Source organism: Fusarium subglutinans, assembly GCF_013396075.1.
Source record: "Fusarium subglutinans strain NRRL 66333 chromosome Unknown NRRL66333_c0000031, whole genome shotgun sequence".
NCBI lineage: Eukaryota > Fungi > Ascomycota > Sordariomycetes > Hypocreales > Nectriaceae > Fusarium > Fusarium subglutinans.
In genome coordinates this window covers 158,929-182,134 of record NW_023502094.1, presented here as the reverse complement: position 1 = coordinate 182,134, position 23,206 = coordinate 158,929, and the positions used below count along the sequence as shown (strand labels likewise).

Sequence of the window (23,206 nt, the reverse complement as noted above, 5' to 3'; positions counted from 1 at the left end):
CAACCATATCAGACCCGTTTATAAAACTTCCAGCCCTGGAACATAAAAGTACAACCATTCCACTCAATTCTTCAGGCATTCCCATTCTTCCGCTTGGATTTCTCTCGGCCCACGACCTTCTTGCATCCGCCAGTCCTTCTCCCTCGTTAAGAATAGTATCCATGTATCCCGGGCTGATACTATTCACAGTGATTCCATACCGCGCCTACTCTGCCGCGAGACTCCTTTTCAGCATTAAAAGAGCTCCCTTGGACGTGTTGTACGCTACTTGCGGCTGCGGATAGTTGACCCTATGGGCTGATATGCTGGCGATAAAAATAATGCGGCCGCCGGTGTTGGCTTTGACCATTTCCCTTGCTGCAGCTTGGGCACAGATGAAGCTCCCGGTTGTGTTGACATCGAGGAGCTTCCTGAAGACTTTGGGTGAGAGATCGAGGGCATGAGTACAGTTGACTATACCTGCGAAGCAGACGAGAAAATCAAGGCCGCCCAGTTTCTCAGCTGTTGAAGCCATGATCCGTCCTACAGCGTCTTCATCAGTTACATCCACAGACGCTGCCTCAATTTTCCTTTCCGGAAAGTCTTTCCGAATATCATCAACGTTTCTCATCGCGGACTCCGAAGTCACGTCAAGGTCAAGCAGCATCAGCCCAGTCAGGCCGTGCTGCAACATTGCTCGAACAACAGTCAATGCAATGGTTCCCAGCCCTCCGGTAACAACTGCAACGCCAGGGACTCGAAATCTTGTTGAAGAATCGTCTGAAGTCGAAGCTGTGCGTGCTTGAGCTGCAGAAGGTAGAGATTCGATGCCGCTCGCCAGTGTCATGGACGGAAGCTGCCGCTTGGTGAGGTCTTCACGGGCTGCTGGGTCACTCATTGTAGAAGCTGGTTCAGGAACCTGTAAGATCGAGGAATGGCTCTACAGAGAATCTGTAGTAATATAAGGTACGTTACACTGTTAAACCTACCTCAAGGTAGGTACCTAGGTAGCCTAAGGTACTAAACACCCCCTCACTTTGGGCAGTTGACACGTGATGCATTGCATCTCATTGGCAAACTTTAGAGGAGTTTAAGCAATATTTCGTTATAATTTAGACCATATCATGGTAAGTATATTAGATAGCTTTAGAGAAAAGTACCAAGGTAGTCATCACTATTGAATTCTTGGACTTATTATGATATACACCTAAGCAAGTCATTAATGTTTTGAGAAGAAGAAAAATAACGCTTTATTGTGAAAAACCACTTCAATCACCAGAAACACCAATGACAACGCTCTCCATACCAAAACCCAACAGATTGCAGGCTCATTTATTGAGACCACTTCAACCATCAAACCACCCGCTGTTCTAACTGACTCATTTATTGAGATCAGAATCCTTCTTGCACCCCCAAACACAAACACCACGCTGTAAACTCAACACCAAAGACACCCATGCTGTAAAGAACTTTGCTGAGATTGATAAGAAAGAAAGAGAAAAGAGTTGCAATCATGTTTTTATTCTGGTGTATATTCCTGGATCCACTTGAAGTCTGGTTTGCCTGGGACATTTGACTCTGTCCAGATACCAAGTCTTGTCATTTTTGGCGAGACACTGTACTCATAAGGATCAGAGTACTGCCCAGTCCATTGTGAAACTTCAGGACTTGCACTATACTCTATCATAGAAGAGTATTGACCAGTCCAGCCAGGGGATTGTTTTGAGTTGCTGGCTGGTGGTGAGGTGCTGTGAGTGCTTTTGGGGCTTGACCAAGACTTCAAAGTGGATTCTGATTCAGTAGTATAGTTGCTGTATTTATCCCATGGGTCAAATGGGTTCTCAAACTGGTCTAGATGCTCTTGCTTCATACGCAGCGTGCACTCTCTTGTGTCTTGATGCCATTCTCCCTCGAACAAGCTCCAAGATGGTTCTTCCTCCTCAACTGGACACTCTGTATAAAAGTCACAGTATGAGGGGAGGCTTGTTTGCCCAGCAGAGGTCTCTCCTGCCGTAGCACTTGAGACTTGCTGAGGGGAGTAGTCAGTTCCTGGGTTGCCCTTTGGTTGTTTATAGAACAAGGATTCTGACTTTGGCTTTGACATTTGACGAGAGCCGCTGGTGCGGAGCATTTTGAGGAGACACATGGTATTGAAGAAACCAAGGCTCTGACTAGACCAGGAGAAATATGCCTCTACCAACACTTAGGTGCGGATACTGTCCTTAATGATAACAGGAGGACTTGTGTTGATATGGAAAGAAGAGAATGACTGATGTACAGAATGCTGATGTTGACTTGACGGGAGAGTTGTATAGAGAATCTCTCACCAGCACATTGAGGAATGCCGGGTTGTCAAGCAACAAAGAACTAAAACGCTGTTAACAACATGTCCAATACCCGCAAGCTATGGAAAAGTAGCTCACAAGAATCAGCAAGTACACCGCGACCTTTTGATAGTGGTTACAATTGTCTGCGAGAGAGTGATGCAGCAATAACGAGCCGACAGCAGAACAACCTGATGTGCTTGTAAGAAGAAAGCAGTAACCATGATGAGATCTTTCGAATGGGAAATCAAGGGGGTATTTATGTTCAGTGGCCTTCAAATTTGAGTTAAGATTCAAGGACAGGTTCATCTCTCGGGGTAGTTACAAAACTATTCTTCAAGTCTTTGGGGTTCTGCGTGTATCTATTGTAAAGTCGTGATTGGACAAATGGATGGCTTAGGGCTGTTGTGAGAGGATATTTCTTCAGTATACTTTCAAGATACTGTCTGAAGTGTGATTTGAGAGTCAGGGACGAGAGTTTAGGCAGTCGTGGCGTATAAACCAACGGGTTTCTATAAACTTTATGTTTAATTACCTAACATAAGACTCTAAGTTCTGTCCGCTGATTTAAGCTCTCAGCCACAAGTCTTAACTGCAAATAACACATCTAGCTTATAACTTATATATTATATCAAATAACTAATTAATTACTATAGCTAAAGGCTAGGAAGAGGAAAACCTAGATTATAACTCTTTAGCCGGCCTTGGGGGCATATAAGATGCTCCAATCCGTCGGCCAAGAAAGGTTAGCTCAACACCACAAATACCCCAGATTTTCAAGACGGCGGCTCCAACAAGACAGGTCTTTTATCTGGTAGCGGAGTTGAGTTTATGAGTCAGTCACAAGGTTAGAAAATACACTTCGGGTTTAACACAATGGTAACATAAGACTCTTGTGTGTTATATGATCATTTTACCTTTCGTGGCTCCCCTTTTGGGTGGCGGCGCGCAACTCCATTTAGACTCTCGAGAAGCGACCATTGCAAAGGCACCTGAAGGTGCCTTGGTAGGTGGCCTGGTCTTCGAGATAAAACCAATAATCTCATTGCAGAATTGGCCGACGAAAACTAAGGACGATCGGGCGAGCCAAGAATGTCGTCAATGGGCCGTGGAGTGTGGTGCCGATCAATGCGACCAATCTTCCCATCGACGCCATGCCTGGAGTACTGGCAAATCCATGAAATGGTGCGTCTTATCTGATCTATGTCTCTCATTACTCACTATACCTAGCCCTGATTCCGGTATCACGTCTTCATCTCAAAATGGCTGGGTACGTTGCGTCATGTTCAATCTATACCAAAACTCGGCCTGCTTTCTCTCAGCGTCACATCACCAAATTCGACATACAATCAGTTTCAATAAACTCTTCCAGCCTTCAGGGTATTGTAACTCTCATATATCCAGTCATTCTTCATCGTAACCTCGTCAGGCATTGTGACCTACCAGTCTCAACACCAAGCACACGTCACCCATTCCCACTTCATCATCGATCACCCAATATCTTCAACTTCCTCCTAATACTTTTCAACTTCCCATCTCTTGAGAACTTCTGATTCGGCGGCTCAACCACCTCCACTGGCCTGCTATCCAGCTCGACCGACACAACGGGCGTTGACCCTGGTAGCTCAGCTAACTGTAATTCTGACCATGTCTCCCCTGATCGTAACTCGTATCCTGAAGGCGGTACACCACTCGACACTGGAGTCAAGGGCAACTCTGCTGGTCGTGAGGGCATGTCGCCAACAAGTTCGACCGGTGACGATGATGATATGGCACTCAGTGTTGCGAAGGATGGTCTTTCGGAGCTGCTGCCTGATGAAACGGAAAATCTCTCGTGTCCCCATCGTCTTGTGAATCTTCGTGTCAAGTCTGGAGAGAGCATCTTGTCGATCTCGACCTCGCTGTATCCCCTCGCTTTGAGACTTTTTGGAACAGCGGGTTTGCCCCAGTCATCTTTGTGTTTTGTATCCGCATGGCGATTTACCAATGTTTCCACAATTCGTCTTCGTTCTTTGCTCAATCTTCCCTTTCCTTTTAGTTCGGATCGTTCGCAGGTAATCATCAATGGGGTCTCATTCGACCCGGACACCATATTGACGTCTGCGCCTTCGGCCACCAACAAGCCGACCATACGCTCGTTGCCTTTTTCGCAAGCTTTGTGCAGAGCTGTTTCTCCATAACCATCTGTAGAATCTATGCTGACCAACTGAAATCCTTGTTCACTCGGGCAAGAGCGGTGAACGGGCTTCTTGATCTCTTCCAGGAGTAGCCTCAGCGTCTCATCGTTATCGCATCGATGTAATGGAGTACCGCCTTTAGAGTTCAAAACATGAACAGACCCGGAGATCCGTAGTAATGCCTGAAGCGCGAGATTGTTGGAGTGTTGTACTGCCACGAGCAAGGGCGTGTCACCGTTCACATCGGGTCTCGCATGGTAGACGATAGGTATCAGCTGATGGATGATCTCCATCCCAACGGTAGTATCGGCGGCGGCATCGTGAAGCGGAGTACTCTCAACAAAGCTCTCCTCCGGTATATATAGTCTTCCCTCCATCTCAGAAGCTTCGTACCCATGCTGGCGACACCACAGTATTGTGTCAGCGAGTGCATTTGGCTCCGACGCCGGATCGTAGCCCAGTTTGTCGAATATGACTTTCTTGAAGGCATCCAAGTTATTCCACTGCCCCATACACTCATATTGTTCGCAGACAAGCATCGATATTCGTGGTATTCTGTCCTCATACTCCTCGCGGTTCGATAAATATGCGTCCAGCGACATTCTCAAGAACTCAACAGCCCCCTCTCTATCCCGCAGTTCAGTGCACAAGATACCTACCTTCTCCTGTTCGGTACAAAAGTCGATGACATTCCCGTGGACAGTGTGTTTGTGCAAATTAGACTTGAGGTTCTGTAGCCTCTCCCATGCAAGTGCTTCATACGAGTCCACAAACGGAGAACATGCTTTTATGATACGGACATAAGTGATCTCCATGTCAACCAGTTCGGTAATACTGATAGCATTCGGGTCAATTGCCTGCATCTCTCCACCGTATTTGATCGCTTCGTCGTGTGCCTTTTTCGCCATGATTGGCAGTTTTGCATCGTACATTCGTTTCGCTCGTGATATCGCGGCCTCGAACCGATATTGCAGTTCTATTGGGCTTACACCCGATGGTCTTCTTGTTGTTTCGCCTGGCTCTGATGTGTTATCGTGAGGTGATGGGTCGGGAAACTCCCGTTGGGCTGCGACGTCGGCGACTTCGTAGAGAGCCTCTCTCCATTTGTGTAAATCGGTTGTTTCATCGGGGTCGAGCTGCTCAGGGTTGTCATCGCTGATGCCTTCGAGAAATTGATGGACTCTATTTCTGGCTGGGGAGCAATCGGTAGGCGGGTCTAGTCTAGGTGCCTTGTGTTAGATATAGGTAGGTACTTAGTAGGTGGGTATTTGGAGCAATGGAAGGGAAGGGGGTACTTACAATGACAGTGCGGAAGCAGATACCTGGAAAATCTGGACGTTGCGAGAAAGTCGCGTGAGCAATTCCCTATCATCCTGCAACCTCAACTTCAGCTGCACCCAATATCTCCCTCCCTTCTTCGCTGGTATCGTCCCCTCCAATTGTTCGAGATCGTTCAGAAAGTCCCTGATGAACCTATCAATAGCTCTACAGAGGTTCTGTTCCGGCGCTGTCATATAATTCTGTCGCTGGCGTATTCTCTCCTCCATTTGGCTCAAAGCCTCCTTCAACACACTCCCGCAAACTCTCCAATGCTCGACATTTCGAGGACCATCTCTTATAGAGCTTACAACTGTGTCGATACGGTGCCACGCTGTCAGACTGGAAGCGATGAAGCTTTGAATGGCTGAGGCTAACTCTGCCATCTTGGAGAATTCGATATCATGGCGATGTTTTCTTGGACTCTAGGGGTACGGCCGTGAAGATAAGACTTACGATGACGACTACGGGATGTACTGTATGACCCCCGCATCGGCAATCAGCCTACAATGATCCGTATCATTCTGTACTGTCAAGACTGTACGGTCCTGCAACGTACAACCAACACTCGCTGAACCTGTCAGACGACGATCCTTCCCAATTGTATTTTCAAGCATATCCTTGCATCAAAATCGCCCGAGACAGTCGCCACTTAAACGAGTGACAAACATGTCTGATAGGGCTGATATAGGCTTCCCCACGGGACATTCGCCAAAGGTGGAGGTTTGATCCGCTGATCGACACTCGAGTATCTGCTGTTGGACCTGGACATTGCGTAGATGGCCTCGTACTGTATGCGGGTGTTGTAAGGTCTGCCTTGCTTGTCATACATGAAATTTGGGGGCCAAAGTTTGGAATTCAGCTTGGCAAGGGAGGTGGGAACCTTGGAACCAGGGTTGAAAGAGGAGGTCAATTTGGGGTCCAATGTTCTGTTTCGCCTTTCCTAATCATCTTGTTTCTCTGATCAGTTCATGGCTTGCAATCGATGTCTTGCATAGATGAACAACACGACTATTCACCACCATGACGGAACGCGATAATCGAGAACCGCAGAAACCGAGTCTCAAGAAGAGATTGGAAGCATGGATTGAGAGGCAAATCCACACCCGAGATGAGTTCGGGAACTCTCTTGGTATCTATTGCTTTCTGCTCCTGGCATAGCTATGCTGACTTCTCCAGCTGGCGTATCTGAGCCTGTTCTTCGAAAAGGTATCGACACTCTCTGTAGAGACCTCCCTTCTCTCGAACGCGACGAGGTCGAGCGAGCGGCAGAGGTAGCTAAGAATGGAAACTACTACTACCGTCTCTCCAAAGGCTTAATCACCAATCTCTCACCCGTCGTTGAGCTCACCCAAGACGAGAAAGAAAGCCTCGTAGCAGAGCGCGAGCGCCTCTTCAGCCAGCGCGGAATGGCCACCATCATCTGCACAGTGTCACTGGCAGCTTTCCTCCAAGGCCACGTTCAATCATCCATCAACGCCATGAGTCTCTTTGTTGAAACCGTTGGTATCGACATACAGAGACAGGACGACACACAGAGCAATGGAGCCGATTCGGCGGCCCAATGGCAACTTGGAGGTATGAACGCGATTCCCTTCCTCACGGCTGCTTTTCCAGGTGCACCACTTTCGCTACCGGTTAATTACTGCCTTGGAAGGCGAGGTGCCCTCGGGCTTTCGGCTCTACTCATCATTGCGAGCTCAATCGGGTCGGCTTTTGCAGTGACATGGCAGCAGATATTGGGGGCCAGGATTGTTGGAGGAGTAGGTGAGTATTAGGCTATTAAGAGCTTCAAGCATTGGAATACTGATATGAAGGACTAGCCATGGGAATCAAGGCGGTCAGTGCTCCTATTCTCGCTTCTGAGACGGCAGTTGGATATTGGCGAGGATCAACTATCCTCGCTTGGCAGCTCTGGTAAGTCTCTTGCAAGCACACTACTCCCATTGCTAACATTCTTCAGGGTCGCTTGTGGGATCATGATCGGTTTCGTCATCAATTTTGTCATTGCGGCCGCGACTAATACTCTAGATGGCCAACCTAACGCTGATCTCAATGGACGTGGAGGTCGATACCACGCTTTACAGTGGATTGCTGCTGCGCCTGTGGTACCATCTGTTCTATTGTTTATTACAGTCTGTTTCTGCTACGAGAGTCCCAGATTCTATATGCGGCCGGGTACGCCTAATTATAACCTCGATCGTGCTTTCAGAAACCTCCTTCAAGTTCGACCGACCAGGGTGAGATGAGCCGACTACGTGTGTCTCAAGCATAGCTAAAGGTTTTCTAGCTTCAAGCCACTCGCGATTTGTTTCTGATTTGGTGGTCTACTCGAGACGATGAGATTCACCAGGGCCATCTTGAGAAGAATCGTCACGAAATTGCTCACCAAGCCGAATACCAGAACGGTGTCAATACCAAGAACAAGGACAGGACAAGCCGAACGCTTACTTCTGGTTTGACATACGCATCCCTGATAATACTTGTCTCAAGACTCTCTGTTGATCAGTTCAAGCCGTTGTTCACCAGACGGCGGCTTCGAAATGCGCTCTGGAGTAGTTGTGTTGTTGCTCTGTCGCAGCAACTTTGCGGAAGTAAGGTATCGTCACTATGATCGATCCAGTCTAGCTAACGTTTATATCTAGTCAATGTGTTTGCATTTTACTCAAGTAAGAAATTTGTGCGTCTCACTTCGTACTTGCTGATATCCTGCAGATGGCATGTTCAGCGACTACGGTGTCAAGACTAGCATGGGCTACAGCTTTGGCTTCGGTATGCCTCATAAATCGAACATTGAACAACAAGCGACTTACAAACTCTAGGCGGTGTCAACTTCTTCTTTGGTATACTTGCAATGAGGTACAGTTCAGCAGTCGAGAAGCCTCTGCAGTGCTAACAGAGACAGGTCCATTGATATTATCGGCCGAAGAAGCTGGCTCTTATCAACACTGCCGCTGATGAGCATGTTTCTCATGGCTGCTACGATATCTTACGCATTGGCCCCTCAGGTTGATTCCGGAGACCAGCCGAAGCCGAAAGCAGATACAGGGGGATCAATCGCTGGAATCATCTTCATCTACCTTTTCGCCGCGGCGTACAGTCCTGGTCTTGGGCCAATCCCATTCACTCTTGCATCAGAGAGTTTCCCACTGAAGAACAGAGAGGCGGTCAGTCCATTTTCTGTCCACCGCGTTCACCAACAGAGATAGCTGACTCTTCCAGGGCGCATCTGTGGCAATCTCCATCAACCTCTTCTTCGCTGGCCTGTTAACGATTCTCCTGCCTCGAATCAACGCCGTATTCGAAATGGCCGGCACACTCGGTTTCTTCGCAGGTCTCAACATCGTGGCATTCGTGCTCATCCTTTTCTTTGTTGAAGAGACAAAGCAACTTACCCTTGAAGAATTGGACACAGTGTTCAACAATCCGAAGAGTAGATTCGCGCATTATCAGCTGACAAAGCGGCTTCCGTTCCTGTCCAAGAGGTATCTGCTCTGGAAAAGGGATGCCGAGAGACCACTAGCTTATGATGAGTGGGCAGTGGAGGATGGACAGCGAGGGTGATTGGGTGTTGTTAGGCGAGGTGGAAGGATTTGGCTGGGCATCACTGTGTTTACGCAACCTTGGCATTCTTCAGTGATGGTTTAACCACGGTGAATATAACTCACCGAATGGGACTGACATTCAGTGCTCTATGTTGTATATATCGCGGTTGAGTAGGATACATGTTGATCCGATGTCTCTGTGATATTCGCACGTCGTATTTAATTAAAGTTTAGTTCCCTAGGGACCCCGCGCTCGCTAATGCCCAGAAATATCTGAAACATTTGGCGCCTGCCCTGCACCTCCACTTTCCGTGCCGACCGGAGGTGCCAACGTCATGCTCTTCTCTTCTCCACTACGCCTCGAACCATCCAAAGCAGCCATCTGCTTCTTCACCTCCAACATCAACGCTTGAAGACTCGCCAAAATGGCTGGTCCTCACGAATACTCGTACGGAAATCAACAGCACCAACAGTACCCTCCTCAGCAACCGTATCCTAATCAACAACAGTATCCTCCTCCGCAATACAATGCGCCGCCTCAGTATGGATACTACCAACCGCATCAAGCCCACCCAGCTCCTTACCGCCAAACTCCACGCCAGAACTTCGCTGTCGTGACTGCGCGGCAGCTGAATATCGCTATCCCTGTTGTCATCATCATCTTGAGTATCTGGTGGTCTCTTAGATCGCAGATCTGTCCGAGCGATGTACCCATCGGTCATGAATGTTCGTGGATGCTCTGGACGGCTTTGCCTGTTGTACGTATCGCCCCCATTCTACGTGAGTTATGATCGCTGATTCATCATAGGCCATTGCGTCTTTGTTTTGGGCGGTCGTGATGAATATCTCTGCTCGTCGTGCGAACCACTCCATGTCCCACGTCCCGGCAGTTGTCAACACCATCGTGCAGCTCATCCTTGCGCTCGGTGCAACGGCATGCTTCGCTATTCTCATCTATCACATGGAGAACTACCCTGTATGGAATCGAAGTTTGGAGGGATCCATGATCGCTCTTCTAGTAATACTAGCGTACGTAAAGTCGTGTGGCAATCTGGCCAATGTTTGCTAATAAATGCAGAATCATTAACTGGGTTTTATTTGGGTGGTCGATTTACGAGATGAGGTTCTATCGTCAGGAGAGGCAGAGCGCAAACAGCCACATACCCATTTGAGTGACTCTTTGATAAATATTCTAATTCTTTATGGCTGTACCTCTATGGTATGAAGACTTTGCCTTACGCGATTAATATTGCTTGCTCATGCAGTTTCGCATCTTAGACTGGTTGTGACAAAGCCGACCCTAGCTTTTAGTGGTTTCTTCATACTCGTGAATAACCCCCTTCATGTCATAATAATTCTACAGCGATGGAACGAGAGTATAGTCAGCAGTTCTATAGCATGCGCAATTCTCCTACCGATACCTTTTGAGTATAGGTACTTTTGTGACAAAAACATCAAGGTACAAGATGTGCTATGGCTGTTAAAGACCCGCCAAGCCCTTTCCGATCATCTTCTTACTGCCTCATAATTATACATAGATGCCGCCTCAAACCAACACCACCCTTCTGTAATAATACAACACCTTGTTTCATCGCATCTTTGTGGCCCCAATTGGCTACAGATTTCCCGCAAACCCGCCATTCGCTGCAAATCGCAGTTGGTAGTCTCGAAGATCTGCCCAATGGCGCAATTCGATTTCCTCATCCTGCGATGTCATCTGTGATGGGTCCTGTGCATGCGTATCGATACCACCTCCAGTGCCAGCGCCCGTCTTTTCAAGCTTGACCAAAATGTTGATCAACTGCGACAACGCCTCCTCTGATTTCACCGCAAAAGGTCCCTTACGCTCAGGAGCGTCGTTCAAAAGTGTCGATGCAACCTGTCGGATCTTGTTGATGAGTGATCCGCCATTCGGCTCCATGTTCCGTTGAGAAATCGACCCCAAAACTGTGAGGAGATTTTGCACAATCAGCTCCCGCTCTTCTGACATGAACTCGTAGATCTCCTTCTCATCAGCATCCTGTGCGGCCTTTTCCTCCTCTGAGTGGCCCTCAATAGGGTTGTTTTCCCGTCGTTGTTCTCCCATGTGGACATCCCGTAGGTCAAAGTACATTTCGACGAAATACGAACGCGTAGCAAGTTGCGAGACAAATATGTTGGCTTTTTGAATCTCATACTGAAGATGTCTGCGTCGAGCGGGTTGGTTCTTGATCACGTTTCGAAGATCGTGGGCAGGCTGGCTGTTGGGCCATGCAGGAGGTACGTATTGCATACCAGAATCATCAAGACTGGCCATGGTATTTGCTTCAACACCGTGGTCTCCAAGCTGCAACTCTGGTGGCAGGTTGTCGGTGATGCTTTTGGCCGCAATGAGACCATCTCGAAGCAAAATGCGCTGGTCCGCCCACGGGAGCGTGCTCATACCATAAGCCAGCTCAAGACTGACAATGCCATTCATCGTAGTGTAAATGTCTATAGCGAAACGGAAGCCTGTCAACAGAGTAACACTACCATCCTGTTGGTGAATGACTTCATTGGCCAGAACACAAATGTCGTCAACATTTTCCGGGTATGCGGGGTATGGGAGACTGGGTGTTGATGGTGCAATCACCATGTCTGCAGAAGACGCACCAAGCTGAGAAAAAGATCTGAGAGATGTCAGTAGAGCCTCATACGAGAGAGAAGCGATACTTACCGTACGCCGAGAAGAAGGCAGTAAAAGATACGCTTCCCAATCTGATCTTTGACATGGTTGAACGGAAGAGGATCCGGAGAACAGTTGTCGTTGCCAAATGTCGGCAAATCACCAGGGTGCTTGGGCCGGCTGAATCCCAGCTCGCGGAGGAGGGTCAGGGTCTCGGCCATAAATTGACCAGAAGCGTTCCACTGATGCGTGTATCCCGATGCCAATCCCAAGAAGTAGCTGGTCGCAGCATCGTCCAGAGTTTTTGGCTGTTTGAGTTGCCACTTGTTCCCACGTGTAATCAAGGCAATCTCACGGCATCTTTCAACCATGACGATAGCTCGAGGAAACAGGTGGGTGCTGTGTTGTGCCTTGAGATGTTCTCTCGCACTTCGTGGGAAGGATGCGACAAGAGCACAGATCATGCTCGCCAGCAAACCAAGAAACTCGGGCTTTGTACGGTCTTCACGGTTGGCGAATGACTGACGGAAGGTAGGCTCGTGTGGGAATGGCGCAAGCGGGTGGATATAGGTGAAGAAGTCATCGACCAGCAGTTCCAACACCGGCATAGGCGCAATGTACTCGGCATCGACATTATCGGTCGAGATGTTCATCAATGTCTTTGCCGCAGTCTGCGGTGACGGAGACAAAGATCCTATTACAGCAGCTGCCACCGCTGCAGTCGCCGCCGATGGCACATCGACCCGAGAGCGCTTGGCAGCTTTTGCGGCCTCGGCATGCTTGTTGGGTGGTCCCCGACGCTTCGTTTCGCGGTTGTAGGTGCAGTCTACACCCAGCTCTCGACAAGGTCGGCACGGTATGTTGCTATCGTCGCACTTGACCTTGCGCATACTGCACATGTCACAGGCCCGTCGCAGTCGAGTAAGCTTCGGGTTAATGGTCGGATCGCGCATAACAGCTCCATTTCCAGGTATAAGCTGAGTAGGCAACTCGGTCGCATGAGGCATGCCGTCTGGAGGATCCATAGGGGCATGTGGTTGTTGGTGGCCCACGACTTCGGTGGCAGCTACGGCGGCATGTTGGAGAGCTTGGGGATTGTTCATGTGCTGAGTGATAGCATGGGCCGCATCGCTGGCGGCCTGAAGCATCTCGAGCCCATTGCTCGCGTACGCGTGAGCCGTCGCATGGGAGTTTGGTGATGGTGGAGGTGGTGAGCCGGACATGGCGGCGAGCTCCCAGGCTGTGCCGGCCTGCAGCGGAGCACGGAGCTCGTTTGGCGGAGCTGGGGTACTCCGTAAGCGGGACCCTTGAGAATGGCGCCGGACTCGACTGGTTTGAATGGTTGCGGCCGTCGCGATGGCTGATTGTCGGAGGATTCCCGGGTGTTGGAGGGTGTTGAAGCGAGGTGAGGCCGATGAGCCGAAAGGAAGAATTTGGTGGGCTATGGGATCACGTGTTTCTGATTATGTCAGACTAACAGGTATTTATCTGGCTACCCTAGACAGCTCTCCTGAACTGTGAATTCTGTCTTCAAAACATTCTTCAAAGTAATTCTATGGCAGCGGCAAAATTCACCCCAGTCTCTTTGTGATATTCAATAGCTTGGGTTTCTCTTATGTTAGTCCAAGATGCTTAGTACGGCATGGCTGTCATACTTTTGGTGTAGTTTTATGATGTTTGCAACTCAACTCCAACCTATTCATGTCGCCGAATCGCCAGTCAACAGAGAAATCATAATTCCTCACGTAGTGCAATTATCGATATCCTTACCCAACAGCCAGGGGCTCGTAAATGGCTCATCGTGGGGTATAGATGTTCATCTTATGACGAAATCATGTCGGGAAATTCGGGAATCTGGCATGATGTCCCTGCTTGCGGCTGAACCGCACGGGTGAGTCGAGATTTCAGCATGGGCCTTTTCGAAATGAATCTGCTTGTCAATTGATCATGTAGCACAATGAGAGTTCCATATGTGGCGCTGGCAAGTCGAGTCCACGCAAGCCAGAGTAGAATGCAAGAGAAGGGTATTCACGAATTGAAGATACATGAACGGGAATTGTGCTGTGCCACTTGTATCATATTCGACAACCTTCTAGATTCTGAAACAATGTCAATGTGTAGATCTCGAACGACTTTCTGGAATGGGATTGTCTGATCTAGCGCTCATCCTTCATTGTTATGTAGCTGTCGCTATCCGCCGCCTTCAACGGTTACACACTCGAAGCTTGGAGCTCACACCAATCACATCAAGCTGATTTCCCTTTATGAATCAGACTAACATTCATTGCTTATCCCCGCAAGTCGCCGTCGATACCCACCCAAGCTGTCAAGCATCAACTTCAGGGTCCCTCCCTATATCAACCTCACAAACTATACTGTCAGTACCATGTTATATCTCAGGATACCAGCTTTCAGTATTGTATTCATATAATATAAACAAGATATAAATCTCTTGATACACTGAATCCATCTCATCTCTCGGGTGCGTCCGGCTGGCACCGATAATCACAGACCCTTGAACAGACCCACTCATCAGCCCATCATCACCATCGTCTGATAATATCGACCTGGCGTGATGCGCTCAGCTTAACAAACAACCAACGGAGCAAGGCGAGACTCGGGGGAAGAGCCTTCATGTCATGAGCACGCGTATAATCGCTGGAGAAAAAAAAAGTTGTCATGGACAAGGGACTAAGGGGTAAATTACCAAGGATAGACAATCCAATAAATACCGACGTCTGGCTGTTGTTCGAGGCGTGTGATTCTGTATAATCGATCTCTTACTTGCGAAGACTAAATCCTTCAAATTAACGCGTCACACGAGCTTTTGTATCAGCTGAGCATTTTGCTTTCAAATACCGACTCTTCAATCAGCCTTTTCCACTTGCGCCTACGATCTGCGACACCTTCATCCAGCGACTTATACCCTCACTTGTACAAGAGTCGATATTCTGGGCTTCATTTAACGATTGAGCAAAAGATCTACCCATTTCGAATACAACAACCAAAGTAAATACGCAACCAAAATGAATTCACGACCTATGAAGCACATTGATCGCGAGGATCTCTACACGAACCTCGAAGCCCGTGTTCAGTATCTTCACTCATTCCTCGACTTCTCAAGCCGTACGTTCCACCCAGCGTAAACATCCCATAACTCGACATCAGCCTCGCAATTGAGAGCAGATTTTATCCCTACTTAAGAATAAACTAACAGTCTGAGTTTATAGGTGACATCGAAGCTCTCATCACGGGCGCAAAATACGTCAAGGCTCTCATCCCCGCCGTCGTCAACATCGTCTACAAGAAACTCCTCCAATACGATATCACAGCTCGTGCTTTCACTACCAGAAGTACCTCCTTCGAAGGCCCTCTCGATGAGATTCCCGACGAGAACAGCCCCCAAATTCTGCACAGAAAGATGTTTCTGCGCGCTTACCTTATGAAGCTTTGCTCAGATCCCAGCAAGATGGAGTTTTGGGAGTATCTGGACAAGGTTGGGTGCGTTGTTCCCTTTCAACAGAATCCGTAAGCAAAGACTAACTTGTCTAGAATGATGCACGTTGGCCTTGGTCGCAAGCACCCTCTTCACATCGAATACGTCCATCTGGGTGTCTGTCTCGGTTTCATCCAGGACATCATGACCGAAGCTATCCTTTCGCATCCCCGTCTACACATCCAGCGCAAGACAGCTCTTGTCAAGGCTCTCAACAAGGTTATCTGGATCCAGAACGACCTCATGGCCAAATGGCATGTCAAGGACGGTTCCGAGTTCGAGACAGGCGACTCTGATATCGAGATTGAGCGTGAGGGCTACTTGCATGGAAAGCGCATCATTGGCGAGGGAAGTGGTTCAGGTACTGAGGACGATGCCTCAGAACATCACCAGAACCTCCCGTCAAGGATTCCGCATCCTAGTGGTATGCCCGCCGGTGGTGTGTGTCCTTTCTCGGGGATGGGTGCTCCAGCTGAGGACGAGGAGAAGTAAGTGGCTAGATCTCAGATTCTCGAGATTGGTCTTAAGTTAAGATTATGATGGACTTTCAACAATACATATCTGGCGTTTGTGATAATTACCTATTTTGGGGGTGGGATTGGGACATTCGGGGTTCAAGGAAATCTTTTGGTGTATTTCTTTAGGATAGAGTATTAGCATGAGACTCAAGGAATGAGGAATACCACGCCTCTCCTCTTTTCTTTTCATCCTCAACATTTTGACCTCAAAAACAGCTTTCTCTTGGGTCGCAAATTTTGTATGCGAAGCTTGCCTACTCGCAACTTCACCTTTGCACGCGGCATTTTTCGAGCCCACAAGATTGTGGGAGACGAAGCTACTTATCAAGGAATACTCGTTCACATGGAAGCCAACAAATGGAGTTTTCATCACTTGCGTCATGGCGCTGGAGGTTTTGGTCCTCTTTGGAGGGGGAGCGGGCCCTCGATTGCTAGATCACGATCGTTGAGTCTGGACCATTCGTCACATCAAGGTTCCTGGGCGATTCCCAAGTAGAGGCTCCATCTGATATTAATATAAGACAAATGATTGGATCGTGATGGGCTTCTGTAGCGGGAATGACGGGCAGTTGAAGAGGATTTTGTCATTGGCGGATCCTTGAAATGTGCCCCTCGGTGGGGTTCTTTGAGCTCGTAGCTCAAGCTTGAGATGATATGATGGACTTGACGACGAGAATGAAAGGAGAAGAATGCATGTAGAAAAAGGATTCTGAGAATAAAACGCTCAATATCGCGGTCGCTTCTGTGTGTGTCAACGTCAGGAAGTTCTTGTCACTTGTCACGGCGTTACCGGGCCGGGATGTTGAATCGTGGTTTCATTCTTGAGTCTTGACAGTCTCGAACCTCTTGGAAACATAGAAGTCAACCTCCAATGGTAGCTCGTCGATAAACCACACTGGGGCGAGACAGAGTGAGATGCGCATATCGAACGGGCGAAGCAGAGCAAAGAATGCAAGCAAATAAGACATAAGTACCATGTCCAGAAGTTCTGGGTGGTGCACGGATAATACTGTTTGTTGTAACCGAGTCCACGAGGTTTTATCTTGAACCAACCAACAAGAACAGGTAGAAGCAGCCTGTTTTTCCAATTAGACAGCGGAAGAAACGAAAGAAGCAATTTTTCAAAGTAAACAGAGAGATAATGAGGAAATCAACACTTAAAATGACTCAAACATGCATACTTGACGCAGCCACCATCGAAGATAATCTGCGCGCAGGGAAACAACCAATTATCAGCAACTATACCTCTCGGTGATCGGATATTCTCGCACAACAGTTAAAAGCTCGGCAGAAACGTCTGGATGAAGCACATTGACTGCCAGGAACGTGAGGCCACATCTGATGGTGGATGGCTCAGAATATGAGAGTCCAATGATGAGGCATGATGAGATTGATGGCCCGGCCCGCCCATGGCGTCTGGGTGTGTGTTCTTTTTAGCACCAGGTGCAAAATCGATGGCGGGGTCGTTTCGCACAGGCTCCGGGGGATAAGCCCCGGATGCGGCTCGATGTGAACGGACCTGGACCGAAAGATGGCCGGTCTACGCCTAATAAGTTGTTGAATGAAATGCGCACCGTCTATTTCTTATTAACCGCGATTTAGTAAATGCTGCGTCATATTTGGTCAATTAGAAACTTGGACTATGTTTGCGCAACTTTATATGTTTACTGCATATGACAAAGGCTTAGAAGGCTTGCAGAGTATCATGAGTCTCTACGCGGTGCGCTGGCATCTCGGGGTCAAAGGGGGTCTCACCGTCTTTTGTTTGGTTCGGCCTGGTCTGGGGGCACAATTGCTGGCGCCTGTGCCGTATTGCTTGTTTATCGCTGGTGCATTAACCAGTGGAGACTCAATAGCATCTTATCGACCGTGAAGTGGATTTTGTCGATGATGATTAGAATTGGCGATCCTAAAAGATGAGTCTCAAAATACTGGATTGAGCGTGGGAATTGAACATGAAGGGCTTAAACCCAGAACACAAGGTCTACCTGTGACCTCAAGCCATGAGGGCATCGTGAGATCATAAAAAGCTATCGCAGCCACTTGATTGACCCTACGAAGAAACCTTGGTTACTAGCCAGGGTGGGCTTAAATACACAGAGGATGGGAAAGCTGAATAAAGATAGATAACTAGACATCAGCAACTTAAAATGCTGAGTCAGTGCTGCCAATGCTTTCTCAGCTTCGTGAATGGTTGAAACAAGAAATACATGGTGTTTGTCGGCCGAATTGCTTTCGCTACCCCTCCCCCGCGATTATCCCCAACTCATGGCACGCACGGTCACATGGAAACAAACGCCAGCCATGCGAGGCCCCAGATATCTAATTTCTGTCACCTTCTATATGATCCGATATAAAAGGTGGTCTACAGAAGCTATACTCACTAAGCGAGAGTTTCAATTCACAAGAAAGAAACTTGCATGGTGAGAGTTATCTCACGACATTATGGTGTTGAATGCGACGCTGGTCGTCTGTCTACTTACTATACCTACAGCATGTGTGTTGATAGACAAAGCTAGGTCACCTATTTCAGCCATTGAATGTTCACCTGTACCTGATCGGCAGCCATCTTCTGGGTTCACTCGAGTTGGCGACCCAAGTCAAGACATCTTGGCAGCTGTCGGGCCTTTAAGAATTTTGCTCCGGCGCGTGAGCCAGAAGGTGTGCTGAGGGCTCATGATACTGCGACAAAATGGAGAGATCATGTTTTCTGGGGTAGATGGACCTGGAGAAGTCACTTGAAGTGGAATTGTGAATAGTCTGACGGCCAAACTGTCGAGAGACATGTTCAATTGCTTTTGACTACTACTACCTTAGTACCTACTCAGGCTGAGACAGTCACCATGTGCCATTTTTACATCCATTAGTGGTATGCCTGCAAAAAGCAAGGCATCTTTACAGCGGAGAAATGCCCCACCACCTCAACCATCAGCCACTGACTACAGCAGTTCCCGCCTGGATGGAGAGGATGGGATGGGATGGGCATAGCAACACACGACGATGAGTCGCCGAAACCGCCCGGCCCGACTTTAAGACTAGACCAGACCGTGCCTTGACTTGACTTGACTTATTATGTATGTCCCATCTTCTTGGGGACAGAACAGACACAGCTAACGTCACCGTTGCTTGTATCCCAGGTTACTCTTACCTTATCCAGCCTGTAGAATCGCTCCTTTCCCTATTAGTCCCGCTCAACCTTAACCATCCATCCCTCTTTCGCCATAACTTTACAACCTTTCTCTTCTTTCATCTCCCAAACCCGATAACTCTTTGCTTCGCTTCGTGCAGCTTGTATAGCCCAGCTGTATCATTCTTCTATTCTATCTCATCACTTTTCTGCCTCGCCTTAATCACGGAATACGCGCGCGCATTACTCCATAGTCTAACCTCCTCGCGAGAGAGACGGCGATCACCTTGCCTCCGACGAGACATCCCCAAAGGAGACGCCAGCTGACACCTCCTCGTCCACGACTCCCCTCATATTTAATTATCTCTCCCTCTTCCGAGCCTGATTCTCAGATCACATCTTGACTAGGAAAATGGCAACCACCAGCGAAAACACTGGCGCGCCCAACTTGCGCCGCCGCGAGTCCTTGTCCGAGATTCGAGCTGCCAACCCTGATTTGGCTCTGAGCGGTAACATTATCTCGGCTACCTTCAACACACCGCATTCTTTCGTCTATCGAAAAGGCGGTGATTGGGTATGTAACTAACTCATTGTTCACCTCGCTTCGCTTCGCTTCCTCAACATTTCATCTCGTATCACTATCAGTTACTGGGGTCACTCTCTAGCTTGCATTTCCCCCTCTTCTCCAACCAAAGCTGCAGAGGAGCTCCCTCCCTGCCAGCTTCAGCTCCCCTCCCCCTCGTCACATGAAAATTGAGCCTCAGCTAAACTTTTGCTCTCTTTACAGGACTTGAAATCTCGTCGCGGTCAATCTGCTCTCTTTGATTCCTTCGCATACCTCTCCTCCGACGCTACCCCATGGAATCATACCGTTGTCGCGTGGACCGGCGAAATCGACGCTCCAACTGATGACGTCGTTTCTTCGCCCGGCACGCCCGCCCCAAACACTTTTGGTGCGACATCGCTCAATGCCCTCTCCGCACCCGTTCCCATTGACGGCAACGCGCGCCTACCGACTCCTCCTCCAGTTGATGGTCTCTGGGTCCCACGCGAGGATCAAGACCGTCTCGAGTACCGTTTGTCACACAACAAGACCATCCGCACCTACCCTGTTTGGCTCTCCGATGAATCCGAGGCCACTTCTGAGGGCATCCTTCTCAAGGACCAGGCCCGCTGGCGACGCTATGCTGAGCACGATCTCTACACTCTCCTCCACTACAAGCAACATGAGCCGACCGACGGCCGACGCGAGCGTGTTCAATGGGCCGATTACTATAGAATGAACCAGAAATTCGCCAACAAGATCATCGAGATCTACAAACCTGGCGACATCGTCATCATTCATGACTACTTCCTCATGTTGCTTCCCAGCATGCTGCGACAGAGAGTACCTAACATGTACATCTCGTTCTTCCTGCATTCTCCCTTCCCCAGCAGCGAGTTCCTCCGCTGTCTGCCTCGACGAAAGGAGGTTCTTGAGGGTGTTTTGGGCTCAAACCTCATTGGCTTCCAGTCATACAGTTATTCACGCCATTTTCTGAGCTGCTGCACGCGGATCCTTGGATTCCCCTCTGATACTCTCGGAATCGATGCTTATGGAACTCGCGTCCAAGTCGGCGTCTTCCCCATTGGCATCGACGCTGCCAAGGTTGAAAGCCACGCATGGACCGATGCTGTGACCGCCAAGTATAATGCACTGCGCGAGCTTTATCGCGGAAAGAAGATCATTGTCGGGCGTGACCGTCTGGATAGTGTCAGAGGTGTTGCCCAGAAGCTGCAGGCTTTTGAGCGCTTCCTTGAGATGTACCCTGAGTGGCGTGAGAAGGTTGTTCTCATCCAGGTCACCTCGCCCACTAGCGTCGAGGCAGAGAAGGAGGATCTTGAGGACGACACAAAGGTTGCGACCCGTGTCAATGAGCTTGTTATGCGCATCAACGGCATGTATGGAAGTCTGGGCTTTTCTCCCGTCCAGCACTACCCGCAGTACCTCAGCCAGAACGAGTACTTTGCTCTTCTGCGTGCCGGTGACATTGGTCTCATCACCTCTGTGCGTGACGGCATGAACACCACAAGTCTGGAGTATATCATCTGCCAAAAGGAGGGCAATGCCCCTCTCATTCTCTCAGAGTTCAGTGGCACCGCTGGCAGTCTCAGGAGTGCCATCCACATCAATCCCTGGGATCTCAGTGGCGTTGCTGAGAAGATCAATGCCGCTCTGACCATGTCCGAGGACAAGCGAAAAGATATGCAGACTCGTCTCTACAAACACGTTACTGAGCACAATGTGCAGTCCTGGATCACTAAATTCATCCGCAAGGTGTACAATGTTCTTGGCGACAGCAGTTCTGCCAACTCCACTCCTCTACTCGACCGAGCTCTTCTTCTTACTCAATACCGCTCAGCCAACAAACGTCTGTTCATGTTCGACTACGACGGTACCCTGACGCCCATCGTGCGCGAGCCTAGTGCTGCAGTGCCATCGGAGCGTCTTATTCACACCCTTGACCTGTTGGCTTCAGACCCCAAGAATGCTGTGTGGATCATTTCGGGACGAGACCAGGATTTCTTGAAACAACACCTTGGCAACAACAGACGTCTTGGATTCTCAGCCGAGCACGGCAGCTTCATGAAGCACCCCGGCTCGGATGAGTGGGAGAACCTCGCAGAGAAGTTCGATATGGGATGGCAGGCTGAGGTGATGGAGGTCTTCCAGAAATACACCGACAGGGTTCAAGGTTTGTACACTGACACATGTTTCCCTCAACGCACGCTGACGTGAAAAAGGTTCTTTTATCGAGAGAAAGCGATGTGCTTTGACCTGGCACTACAGATTGGCCGACCCCGAGCAAGGCATTCACATGTCACGAGAGTGCCACAAGGAGCTAGAATCGACAGTTGGCGCGAAGTGGGATGTCGAGGTGATGCCTGGTAAGGCCAATATCGAAGTCCGCCCCACGTTTATCAACAAGGGCGAGATCGCCAAGCGCCTTATTACCATGTACCACACACCTGGCGCCGAGTCCGAAGACAAATCTGGGCACCTCGAGTTTGCCCTATGCATGGGCGACGACTTCACGGATGAGGACATGTTCCGAAGCCTTAATGCCGCTTCGGGCCCTGTGCTGGATGCCAACCACGTCTTCACAGTCACCGTTGGAGCGAGCACAAAGGTCACATTGGCCAAGTCGCATCTCCTGGAACCAGAGGATGTGATCGAGTGCGTAGCTCTCCTCGCTGGTGTCCAGGATGTTGGAGAACGTCTCGGCGAGGTGAATCTGGGAGCGCTGAGCGCTGTCGAGGGACATATTCCCAATGATGAGCGGTAATGACAGAACAACTATTGTTTTTTTCCAGGCGTTTTTGGACAAGACGAAGACAAGATAGACAGGCGGTGGGCGTATGCAATGGACAGTGATGAAAGGCAAAGAAGGGTAGTATACAGAAAATGGGAAGATAGCGTGAAGACGTGCACGAAGGACACAGTTCTTAGCGTTCATGATGTTAGCTGTCGTACATGCCAATGATGATGAGTTGAAAGTAGACAAAGTTGTGGATTGCAGTGGTGTATGTTTGACCGATGTTGAGTATGCTTGAGCTCCTGTATTGATGTTCATGAAGGCCCAAGTTCACGACTTGTATGTATACGCATTGTACCTCTGGCAATAGATCCTACATTTACGAGAACAGAATTCAGCCCAACGAAGATTTAGTATCATGGTATAAACTACTAAGTTCGCTGGAGTAATGCCAATCAGCTGTTTGTAACATGTCCACCTCGGTGCTTCAGGGAAGCGTTCAGAACGCTTCCAGAAGAGTTGAAGCATCACATCTTTCTCTATCTGAGCACGAATGAAGTACTAAACCTTGATAAGGTGCCAACTTACGACGACTTGGTTGAATTTACTCATACATCATAATGTCCTCTGCCTGGAGGATATGTAAGATCAGAATGGTAGAAGGTGTTACCAAGATCACATTAGATGATTCGTATTTGCCGAGTTTGAAGTATTTGGGTGTAGCAAAGAGGCTTTCGGACTATACTCTCGTTGCTGTAAAGCATATCGCAATATATATATATG

At 48.8% G+C, this 23,206-nt stretch overlaps 8 protein-coding genes across 8 annotated transcripts; 4 read left to right on the top strand and 4 right to left on the bottom strand.

Moving 5' to 3' along the window:
• Window positions 1–205: 205 nt before the first annotated feature.
• On the bottom strand, window positions 206–877 carry FSUBG_3667 (gluconate 5-dehydrogenase; the record flags this gene model as incomplete). The annotated part of the gene is made up of 1 exon (XM_036681572.1): window positions 206–877. One exon carries the CDS (start codon window positions 875–877, stop codon window positions 206–208), a length of 672 nt encoding a protein of 223 aa, XP_036540782.1.
• A 621-nt stretch (window positions 878–1,498) lies between these two features.
• FSUBG_3666 (uncharacterized protein) lies at window positions 1,499–2,110 on the bottom strand (the record flags this gene model as incomplete). The annotated part of the gene is made up of 1 exon (XM_036681571.1): window positions 1,499–2,110. One exon carries the CDS (start codon window positions 2,108–2,110, stop codon window positions 1,499–1,501), a length of 612 nt encoding a protein of 203 aa, XP_036540781.1.
• Window positions 2,111–3,786: 1,676 nt separating this feature from the next.
• Window positions 3,787–6,183, bottom strand: FSUBG_3665 (e3 ubiquitin ligase HACE1; the record flags this gene model as incomplete). The annotated part of the gene is made up of 2 exons (XM_036681570.1): window positions 3,787–5,701; window positions 5,780–6,183. 2 exons carry the CDS (start codon window positions 6,181–6,183, stop codon window positions 3,787–3,789), a joined length of 2,319 nt encoding a protein of 772 aa, XP_036540780.1.
• A 637-nt stretch (window positions 6,184–6,820) lies between these two features.
• On the top strand, window positions 6,821–9,361 carry FSUBG_3664 (myo-inositol transport ITR1; the record flags this gene model as incomplete). The annotated part of the gene is made up of 10 exons (XM_036681569.1): window positions 6,821–6,929; window positions 6,977–7,564; window positions 7,621–7,714; window positions 7,761–8,037; window positions 8,088–8,391; window positions 8,443–8,466; window positions 8,513–8,569; window positions 8,620–8,656; window positions 8,703–8,964; window positions 9,020–9,361. The coding sequence occupies 10 exons, from the start codon at window positions 6,821–6,823 to the stop codon at window positions 9,359–9,361; spliced, it is 2,094 nt and encodes a 697-aa protein (XP_036540779.1).
• Window positions 9,362–9,767: 406 nt separating this feature from the next.
• On the top strand, window positions 9,768–10,514 carry FSUBG_3663 (uncharacterized protein; the record flags this gene model as incomplete). The annotated part of the gene is made up of 3 exons (XM_036681568.1): window positions 9,768–10,100; window positions 10,151–10,371; window positions 10,421–10,514. The coding sequence occupies 3 exons, from the start codon at window positions 9,768–9,770 to the stop codon at window positions 10,512–10,514; spliced, it is 648 nt and encodes a 215-aa protein (XP_036540778.1).
• Window positions 10,515–10,957: 443 nt separating this feature from the next.
• On the bottom strand, window positions 10,958–13,209 carry FSUBG_3662 (xylanolytic transcriptional activator xlnR; the record flags this gene model as incomplete). The annotated part of the gene is made up of 2 exons (XM_036681567.1): window positions 10,958–11,990; window positions 12,038–13,209. The coding sequence occupies 2 exons, from the start codon at window positions 13,207–13,209 to the stop codon at window positions 10,958–10,960; spliced, it is 2,205 nt and encodes a 734-aa protein (XP_036540777.1).
• Window positions 13,210–15,012: 1,803 nt separating this feature from the next.
• Window positions 15,013–15,974, top strand: FSUBG_3661 (globin-like protein; the record flags this gene model as incomplete). The annotated part of the gene is made up of 3 exons (XM_036681566.1): window positions 15,013–15,112; window positions 15,217–15,487; window positions 15,539–15,974. The coding sequence occupies 3 exons, from the start codon at window positions 15,013–15,015 to the stop codon at window positions 15,972–15,974; spliced, it is 807 nt and encodes a 268-aa protein (XP_036540776.1).
• A 3,565-nt stretch (window positions 15,975–19,539) lies between these two features.
• FSUBG_3660 (trehalose 6-phosphate synthase) lies at window positions 19,540–22,453 on the top strand (the record flags this gene model as incomplete). The annotated part of the gene is made up of 3 exons (XM_036681565.1): window positions 19,540–19,701; window positions 19,915–21,862; window positions 21,912–22,453. 3 exons carry the CDS (start codon window positions 19,540–19,542, stop codon window positions 22,451–22,453), a joined length of 2,652 nt encoding a protein of 883 aa, XP_036540775.1.
• Window positions 22,454–23,206: the final 753 nt, after the last annotated feature.